The sequence below is a fragment of the Peromyscus eremicus genome, chromosome 1, assembly GCF_949786415.1.
Source record: "Peromyscus eremicus chromosome 1, PerEre_H2_v1, whole genome shotgun sequence".
NCBI lineage: Eukaryota > Metazoa > Chordata > Mammalia > Rodentia > Cricetidae > Peromyscus > Peromyscus eremicus.
Window position 1 is genome coordinate 135,519,184 of NC_081416.1, and position 9,665 is coordinate 135,528,848.

Sequence of the window (9,665 nt, forward strand, 5' to 3'; positions counted from 1 at the left end):
TATATTAACATCCTCTCACTTGTTATGTGCTTTGGATAATTTGAGATTTTTATCTCAGATATACTTCCATATTTAATGGCCTGGTTGTTCCTGGTTCCATTCTAAGATATGCATGGTTTTATAGAACAGTTTTTATTTTTAAAAATGTATTTTTATGTGTATGGGTGTTTCCCCTGAATGTATGTCTGCACACCATATGATTGAAGTGCCCAGGGTGGCCACAAGAGAGCATCAGATTCCCTGGGACAGGAGTTACAGATGGTTGTGATCTGCCATGTGGTTTCTGGGAATCTTCCCTGGTTTATCTGGAAGAGAGGCCGGTGCTCTTAATCATTAAGCCATCTCCTCAGCCCCTCATTTTTATTCTTGACTTTTAGATGAGTGGTCACATTTTTTCATGTGTTGGTTTTTCTAATTGCAGTAAGAAACCACTTTGTGTCTGTTCTCCTCATGCTTTTGTTGTTGTTCTTGTTACTTTTAGTTCTTATTTATTTTGATTTCCTTCATATACTTCTTTCTAGTAATGTTTCCTCTTTTGTTTTGTGATTACCTGAATTAAGCGGCTGCACCAGGAATAATCACAAGTCAAGCATGGTGGTTTATGGCTTTTATAGCATGCAGAATAATGGGGTAGGAGGATCATTATGGGTTGGAAGTCTGAGTCTAACAATGAGTCTCAGAACACCAAAGGCTACAGAGTGAGATCTGTCTCAAAATTTCCTTTCTCAAATGCACCATGTATTTGAAGAGCACATGTTGTATCTCTGGGTCTGTCATTCCCTTAAAACAGCTGCTCTCTGGCACAAATTTAGATGAATAAAATTTCATTGTTAATCAAATCGTATTTCTGATTTGCGAATTTTATACACTTGTCTGTGATTTGGATATAAAGTCATTAGTTTTCCATGTGAAATTCATTTTTCTTTTACATTTTGTTAGCTTTAAGTCTCAATTTTAGACTGGATTAAGAATATATTCAGAATGATTTCAATCCATTTAAAATATGAGACATGTTTCAGACCCAATGTCCCACAGATTTCCTCATATGTAATTCCCACAGGCTGGATTGATGGGAGCAGTGTTCTCATATGGTAGTAAGAATGCATCAGACTTTTTGAAGCTTTCATTTCCTTTGCTAACCCATCAAGTACATGTGTGCCCTCTAATGATTACATGTATCAGTAAAAGTGCTCACATTTCAGACCAGAAAACTCACAGTTGCTCACCAGTCTCTGATTCTTTATAACAACCGCCTAAAACTTTTGCATGGGGGAAGAAATGTGGAAATTATAAATGGAAACTTCTGCTTTATAAGATGAGGTGCAGTCCATATTCAAGACCTCAAATATCAAATAAATATTATGCTTTTACTCCTTGGCCCCAACGCAATTTGTGTGTTTGAAAGAGTTCCTCAGAACCTCTTTCAAAATGGAAGAAAGAATTTGGGCTTCATCTTTACTTCTTTACTTAAAAAATTGTTACCCTGAAAAGAAAGTCTCACTATGTGGCACAGTTGTGTCCTAGAACCCGCTACCTCAAACTCATGACTCTCTAGCCTCAGCTTGCAGTGTAGTGAGGTTACAAAAAGGTGCTGATATTATTTTTGACAACCTCCCCAGAACTCTCTCTTTCATTTGCCTTTTTCTACTTTATGTAGATAATTTCCTTCTTCCTTATAAATGTGCATATCTGTGGCAATCCTACATCTTTTACTACCCATGCAACTGAAAGTACTTCATGATTTTCTTTGTGACTCCCTTTTTCACTCATATGTGATTTTTAGTTAACTCCCTTTGATTTTTAAACCTATTGCAGTCATGTTTGATATGTTCTAGATTCTTCACACTTTCACCGTGAATTTGTCAATTTCTACCACTGTTCGGGTGGGAAATATTAGCCTCACAGAACTTGATTTTTTAAACTGATTTTTGATGATATTTTATAGGTGTATAAGATATCAAGATGACCATGACAACATGTAAATGAAGATTAATTTGACATGTGTAGAACAGCCCAAGCAACTAGTCTCTGAGAATCCCACACAAACGTTCCTACATGTGTCTTACTTTCTTATGAGCACCTTTTCACCCTAACCCTTATTTAAGCCTGCATTAAAATGCCTCCAAAAGTTTTAATGAAATTCTCAATCCCAATCATACTATGCACAATTCAATGCACTTGTTATTATAATGAATGTGACTTCGCTGAGCTTACAAGTAAGTGGCTACAGTATTATTTAATTCTCTTCTAGGTACATACTAAATTAAAAGACCTTTTGAAGGCTGGAGATATGGCTCAGTGGATAAAGCCCTTAACTTATGTAAGTATGAGAACCTGAGTTCAAGTTCACAAAATTTTATTTAAAGTCCAGCATGATGGGCACCTTTTGGTAATCACAGTGCTCCTATGGTTTGATGGGAAGTAGAGACAGGACACTTCCCCCTGAGTCTAGCATACACAAGAAGCGACAACAAATTGATCTTGTCTCAAATGGAGTAGAAGCTGAGGGTAGATAACAGAAGCTGTCTGTTAACATACATATGGTACACACACACACACACACACACACACACACACACACACATACACAAAAGATTTAGATAATAAAAATCGAGAAGTGATCTTGTTTTTATCCAATTATTCACTTAGGGTCATCATAAACAAGATATAGCCACCCATGAATTCCCATTCAGATTCCAACCATAATCCCATGGCCATCATAATAACAGAGAGACAAATGCCCTCCTTCATGCAGAAAGATGCCTGTATCTGACCTTTTGGACTAGAATTACATACAACTGGCTTTTAAATTTTCAACATAAAAGTAAACTTTTATGTAGATATAAGACAATAGTTCATGTCCTCAAAACTTTCAGGAACCCTGTCATGTATTGCTGCATGAATCTAGTGGGAAATGGGAACTGACAAGGATAGAGACTAGTCAGAAGATTCTTTGGGAGAGTCTAAACTAGAAAATATACGTAAATTTCTGAAACATTGGCTCTAGGCACCAATACTGCTCAAATCATTTTATTTTTATACGTGAAATAAATGTAATACTTACAGAACAGTTGTCAAGCAGTCATTATTTGCTTTTATTTTCTTTTTTCAGGATGGCCTGAAACTCCTGGGACTCCTATCATTTGCACCCCTTAGTACTATGATTCTAGCCATGCACCACTATGCCTGGTTCAGTTTCAATCTTCACTGTTAATATTCTTTTGCTGATCAAACATGGTAAAAGTGTAAAATTAACACTTGTGATACAAAGATGCCAGGTACCTAGTGGAAGAAGTGAAAACCATAAAGCTCAACTAGACATTTAATCCCTGTCCTCAGCTGCTCTTCCAGTACCTTGAAATAGTACTTGGGCAGCACAGCAGTATTGTGAAAGAAGTTGCTTTGAGACTATTGTTTCTTTTTAACTGTGGACATGTTGAATGTGTGGGGGTGGGATCAGCAGCTCTGCGCCTTAGAAAGAAAGATCTGGGACCAGCTGCTTTTTCTATACAGCCCCACAGTCCAGTCTTCAGTGTCTGGAGCTATCTGTCAAGCTGTCTACATTTTCCCTCTCCTGTGCACTGCCTTCAACCTCCACCTTTGCCCTTGTCAGTCTGTACCCTGGCAACACAGTTCTTCACACAGCCTGGTTCAGGGCTGTGCTATTCCTTGCTCCACTTGGATATTCTATGGCTGGACATTCAGGACACTCATCATTGAGGCTCATCCTCTGATGGTCTTCTGGATTTGGCTGAGAAAAGACAGTTCTGCTGAACCACATAACTGAAGAAATAATCAGAGGTATGTTTTCAGAGACTGTGTGAACACATCCATGCTAAAAGAAGTAATGTAAAGAAAGAAAGTGGATAATGATAAATGAAGGGAATGAAAGAAATATGGATTCAGGCTGTTAGAGAAAGTATTCTGTATGTAGTAACTTGTCCAATATATAAAATAGCTGTTTATTTCTCTCAAGGTACCAGAACCAGTATTTACAGTCACTTTAAAGATTTTAGTATGTGACTTTAATTTCTAATATGATATTTTAAATAGCACTGTTACATATATAGTCACTGTGCAGTAGAGGACACGACATACACGGTATTGAGAGCCAAACAGGTGGGGATTAAAAAGCTCATAGCATTCAGCCCTAGCAGCAAAGCCTTGAGAACATTAGGAAATATTTTGCTTATTTCTCAGTTACTTAAAGTTTGAGGAGGCAGTGTGGTCAATGTCAACACTGAAGTTAACTGTTTAATATAGTGGGTATTAGTTTGAAGTGGTTGTCTGAATTATAATTATAATCCTAAAAATTAAAAGAGAGATCCTGATCAACTTAAGTCGCATCTCAATTCTTTAGAAGCCAAAGGAGGCTAGTGAACTGAAATGCACACTTATAAATTGTTCACAGAAATTTCTGATGGCATATAAAAATAGGTTCGATGTAATTTATATGTAGTGTTTAGGATAAATCACTGCTGAACAAATAAGTGTGGGATCTACAAATACTCAATATTCTTAGGTTTGTGAATTGTGGGTAGTTTGGTTTATAAGGATAAGATCTATACAGTAAGCCTTTTTATATTTAAAAATTCACTGGGCTGTTAAAAGAGTCCCCATTAACTAATATAGCTTGAAGTCTAGAGAGAAAGTATATTCTAGGCAGTTCAAATGTATCAGATTTTGGAGAAGCTATTATCCAAATGAAAAATCATAAGGACTATGCAAAGGTGAAAAGACATACAACCAAGGGTTCCTTGTTTCATGATGGAAAACTAGGGAATGATTGTCAATCAAGAAGTTTATCTTTAAAAATATTAAATATTGATCATGGAGGAGCCCTTATATCTAAGTAAAAGTGATTTTGAGTTAATCACACTAAAGTTCACAAGACAAACAACCTTAGTTGCCATAAATGCCATCTACTTTAAATATTTAAGGATCATTTATGTCTGTATACATGATATATAATTTTTTCTTTATTGAATTTCTGTGTAGATATTTGCTAAATATGTGGATAAACAAATGTTTTTTCTATACATAATTATCAATTTTTACCTGTTAATGAACTTACTACTTTCTGATTCCAACATATTTTATGTCTTTGCCCTGATGTATAAGTAAGAGGTTTAAAACAACACAAGCCTTTCAAACTTTATATGTATTTCAGAGTAAAATTTTTAAAATACATCATTTTGGAATTTTCTTAATCACATAAGCTTCTTAATTAATGGATCTTTATTTCTGTTTCTGCTCTTTTGTACTAATGGATGCTTCTAGATATATAGCCATTTAATGAAAAGTTGCAAGTTTCATGCTTATATCTTTTACCTAAATGTCATCTGATTGTTCCTAAGTTTTTTTTATAAATTATTGGCACTAAAAACAATTCCTGGCTTTAAGGTTTGTTATTAATTAGTGCCAGCTCTTTTAAAATATGTGATAGTGGAGATCTGAATCTTTTTTGTTTTTCTAAGTAAGTTACACAAGAATCTTTTTGCTTAATCTAGTCTCCCTATTTCATTTTTATTTTGCTTCATTTCCCTGGTTTTATTACTTTTCTTGTTTGATGATATTCTTCCTTGCTTAGTGTTGTTTGTCGGTTTTTTTAGTTGGGACTTACACTTTGATTTGGATGATTATATCATAGACATAAAGTTTCTTTATACTTATGCTATAGGATTCCCTCAAACAAAATTCTACTTTTAGAAAAAAAGAGTAGTAATTTAAGTATTTGAAACATTGTAAATTCAAAGTCAGTAGGGAAAGGAAGAAAGCATGATTATTACTAAAAAAAAAAAAAAAAGCCCATAAAACGACATTATAAATGTCAGTATGTGAGCATGGTAAGTACACTTAGCGTTTTAGCAATACATATATAAATTATCAGCCAAATAGAATATATATACATAATGAAAAAAAAAACTCAGTATGGAAATAGAAATGAGGCGCTTTAGGCTGGTATTTTGAAAGGCTCAGCACAGGATGCAAAGAAAAGCGGCAAACAAAGGGTCTCTGTGAATCCAACCAACAGAGAAAAGTTAAAACCTGGGTCACTCTGCGACCTTTATTAAGCTATGGTAAAAGCTGGTCAAAGCCCCGGCTTCTACACTGTTCGTGGGGGGCGTGGGGGAAGTAACAAGACAGGCATTTGAAAGGCGCTGAATAGCTTCAGGTCAGAGGGTTCCCTTCTAATTAAAGTACACCCAAATTAACCCTTCAAGGGAATAAAGACCCGAAGAAATCCTGTCGTTTCTACAGGCGCCAAAGCAGAAACGCTTCGGCAGAGACAATATTGGATTTTAAAAATTCGTCGCCCATAGACAAAAGACAGAGTAAACAGAGAAATAATTTGTAATATTTATGCGTGAAATGTTTTAAAAACTCCAAAGAGCCGCAGACTGCAATGGCAAGGACTGTAGCGTTTTCTTACACAAAAAAGAAAATAATGAGATACAATGCGTACGATCGAAACCGGGAGTGATTAAAACATCAACCTTGAGGGGAAACAATGTGGAAACGGGGTCTGGGGGCTTCAGAATTGCATTAGGAAAGACCGACCACCGCTCTGTAAGCCGAGAAAAACATGGCGGAAGCAACTTCCGCTGAAACACGGAAAGTGGTGTTTCAACAGGAAGTGTCCGTCTGCCAGCAAGCAGGTAGGAACTAAAGTTCACAGGGGGTCGGTTTCTAATGGGAAGACAAAAATTGGTGCACTTCCGCCCGAGAATCCGCCGATCGGTCCAGCTCCAGCTCCGCCGATTCAAACTCAAAAAAGATATAATATTAGACGGTTTTTGGACAGTTTAAGGGACGCGTAGCACCGATGGAAGAGTCTGCAGCTCCCAGGAGGCCCCACGCGGCCGCAGGTGCCGAGGCAGGTGCCGAGGGGGGGGAGGGTGTGTCTGTTCCTCCCCTTCCCGAGTTTGAGGCTTCTGGAGCCTCTGCGGTGGTTAGTTCAGCCTCTGTGCAAGAGGCATCGGGCCTGCCACCCTTTCTTGTGGTTCCTGTGCTTGAAAACCGACGCACGGCGGGTCCGCGGCTGGCTCCCGCCGAAGGGGGCGGAGCCAGGTCTCGTTCTGAGCGCAACAGCGGCAACTGGACAAAGCAAATCCTCTGCAGGTATTATCTGCATGGGCAGTGCAAGGAGGGCGATAACTGTCGCTATTCTCATGACTTCTCTGGGCGGCGGAAAGCTAGGGGGGGGCAAGATTCTCAGCCTCGGGCCTCTGCAGATAGAGGGCCCAAGATGGCCACTGAGTGGGAGCCCCCGACTCAGGAAGTGGCGGAAGCCCCCCCTACTGCATCCTCCAGCTCTTTGCCTCTCATTGGCTCAGCTGCTGAAAGGGGCTTCCCTGAAGCTGAGATTGACAGTGCAGGCATTGGCTCAGCTGCTGAAGGGGGCTTCTCTGAAGCAGAGATTGACGATGCAGGCCTAGCAGCAGCTGCTACGGGAGGAGCGGGTGCGGAAGGCTGGGAGGGGGCAATTGAGTTTGTTCCTGGACAGCCCTACCGAGGTCGCATGATCCCCCCGCATGGTCCCGAGGCTCCTCTGCCGAGCCAGGCAATTGAGAGAGAGCACATGGCTATGAGGAGCCCGCCAATTGACAGAGAGCACATGGCTATGAGGAGCCCGCCAATTGACAGAGAGCACATGGTTATGGGCATGGGGATGCTTCTGCCGCTTTGCCGCTTTGCTGCCCGGGGAGAATGCCTCCGTGGGGAGCGCTGTGCATACCCCCATGGAGAAATATGCGACATGTGCGGGCAGCAGGCCTTGCACCCTTGGGATGCGGCCCAGCAGGAAATGCATAGAAGGGCCTGCATTGAAGCCCATGAGAGAGATATGGAGCTCTCCTTTGCTGTGCAGCGCAGCATGGACAAAGTGTGTGGCATCTGCATGGAGGTTGTCTATGAGAAAGCCGACCCCAGGGACCGCCGCTTTGGCATCCTTTTCAGCTGCAACCACACCTTCTGTCTTAGGTGTATCCGCAGGTGGAGAAGTGCCACACAGTTTGAGAACAGGATCAGTAAGTCCTGCCCACAGTGCAGGGTCTCCTCTGGCTTTGTCATTCCTAGTGAGTTCTGGGTGGAAGAGGAAGAGGAGAAGGAGAAACTTGTTCGGCAATATAAGGAGGGAATGAGCCACAAAGCCTGCAGATATTTTGCTGGAGGCCTAGGTCACTGCCCATTTGGAGAATTCTGTTTTTACAAGCATGAATATCCCGAGGGCTGGTTTGATCATTTTCCGAGGCCAGATGGTGGTGGATCGTCAAACGCATACTGGCATCAAGTTTTGAAGCCCGTGCAATTGCGAGAGGGAAACGTGCTGTTTAAAAGCCGTAAAAAGGAGCTTTCTGTGCTTCGCCTTGCCAATCAGTTGCTTAAGAAGTTGCTTTGCCTGAGAGGCAGTTTTTCCTTCACTGATGACCGCTGGCTCTTTCTTCAGTACCAGCTGGAAGAATATTTCAATTTGAATCTGTAGTATCATGCTGTGGCATGTGGTCTAGTCTGCTAAGGCTCTGTTGTCTGCTGTTGCTTATTTCCCTGTACTGAATGACAAACCTATTGCTTTCAAAGGCTGTTGCGGCAATCTTTATGCAGTATTGCTGTTTTCTTCTCTATTTCCTATTTCTTCTCACTAGGATTGTGATGTTTCTCTGTGTTGCAAAATAACAAGAAATCTTAAAAGTATTGTTTGGTGGAATTAATATTTCTGTCAGCTGATGACTTGTGGTGTTTTTCCAACAGGATTCAATCACTTCTAGTCTAGTGTTTACAGTTTCTCATTGTGAAGTCCCTTAAGAGTAAATGTGACAAGGTGACAAAAGTCTTTAACTGAATTATGAGCTTTTGCTATATAGCCTTAAAAAAAAAAAAGGACCCTTACAGGGCCTTGCAGCTGCTGTCTGTGTTTGTTTACATGTCTGTTTCTTCCCTTCTCTTTCAAGTGCACTTGTTAACTTGTGGTTGCTTTGTGGTTCTGTTTTACTTGACCAAAATGAGGTGCATATGTTTACATGTTTTTATCCTGTTTGGCTTGATGTGAAATTATTTATATTTGGAAATATATATTTAAGAGTGATATATATGCGTATATGTATACAAAGATGTACTTGAAAACGTTGGAAACAAATACCCACCATAATATATATGTTTGAAGTAATGAAATAAATGCAGAACTGAAAGCCTAATGTTAAAGTCTAGATGTATGGACTGTGTGTGAATTGTGTGGATAATTTCTCTGCCCCTGCACTGATGTCAGTGATTAGCATCTAATAAAAATGACTGCTATGTGTATTGGACTCTTTTTAAAGGACTTATAAAACATGACTTTGATAATTCCTATGATAGCATTAACAGCTTCTCTGTTGTTATAATTACCAATACATGTGCCTCTGCATGTAGCCAACAACTCATTTTTCTTAACGGTGGCAATTCCTGAACTCAAATACACAGTTGTTTATGGTCATATCTTAAATATCTGGTTCTTTTTATACTTTAGAAGCAAAGGACTGTTGATAAAGAAATTTTCATAATAAAAATTATAAGACCACCAGAGAAAATGATAATAAATATTGAAACAGAATATAAGAATGAAAATAAAAAAGTGAGGCATAGGACTTTTAAAATGTTAAACATAATAATACTGGTGTCTTTTAATG

The 9,665-nt window shown here is 39.3% G+C and overlaps 1 protein-coding gene across 1 annotated transcript; it reads left to right on the top strand.

Moving 5' to 3' along the window:
* Window positions 1–6,730: 6,730 nt before the first annotated feature.
* On the top strand, window positions 6,731–9,349 carry Mkrn3 (makorin ring finger protein 3). The gene has a single exon (XM_059253325.1). It carries the CDS (start codon window positions 6,827–6,829, stop codon window positions 8,483–8,485), a length of 1,659 nt encoding a protein of 552 aa, XP_059109308.1. The 5' UTR covers window positions 6,731–6,826; the 3' UTR covers window positions 8,486–9,349.
* Window positions 9,350–9,665: the final 316 nt, after the last annotated feature.

Excerpts from the sequence above, each read along its gene's own strand:
- Mkrn3 (XM_059253325.1), top strand. The coding sequence starts at position 6,827 with ATGGAAGAGTCTGCAGCTCCCAGGAGGCCCCACGCGGCCGCAGGTGCC.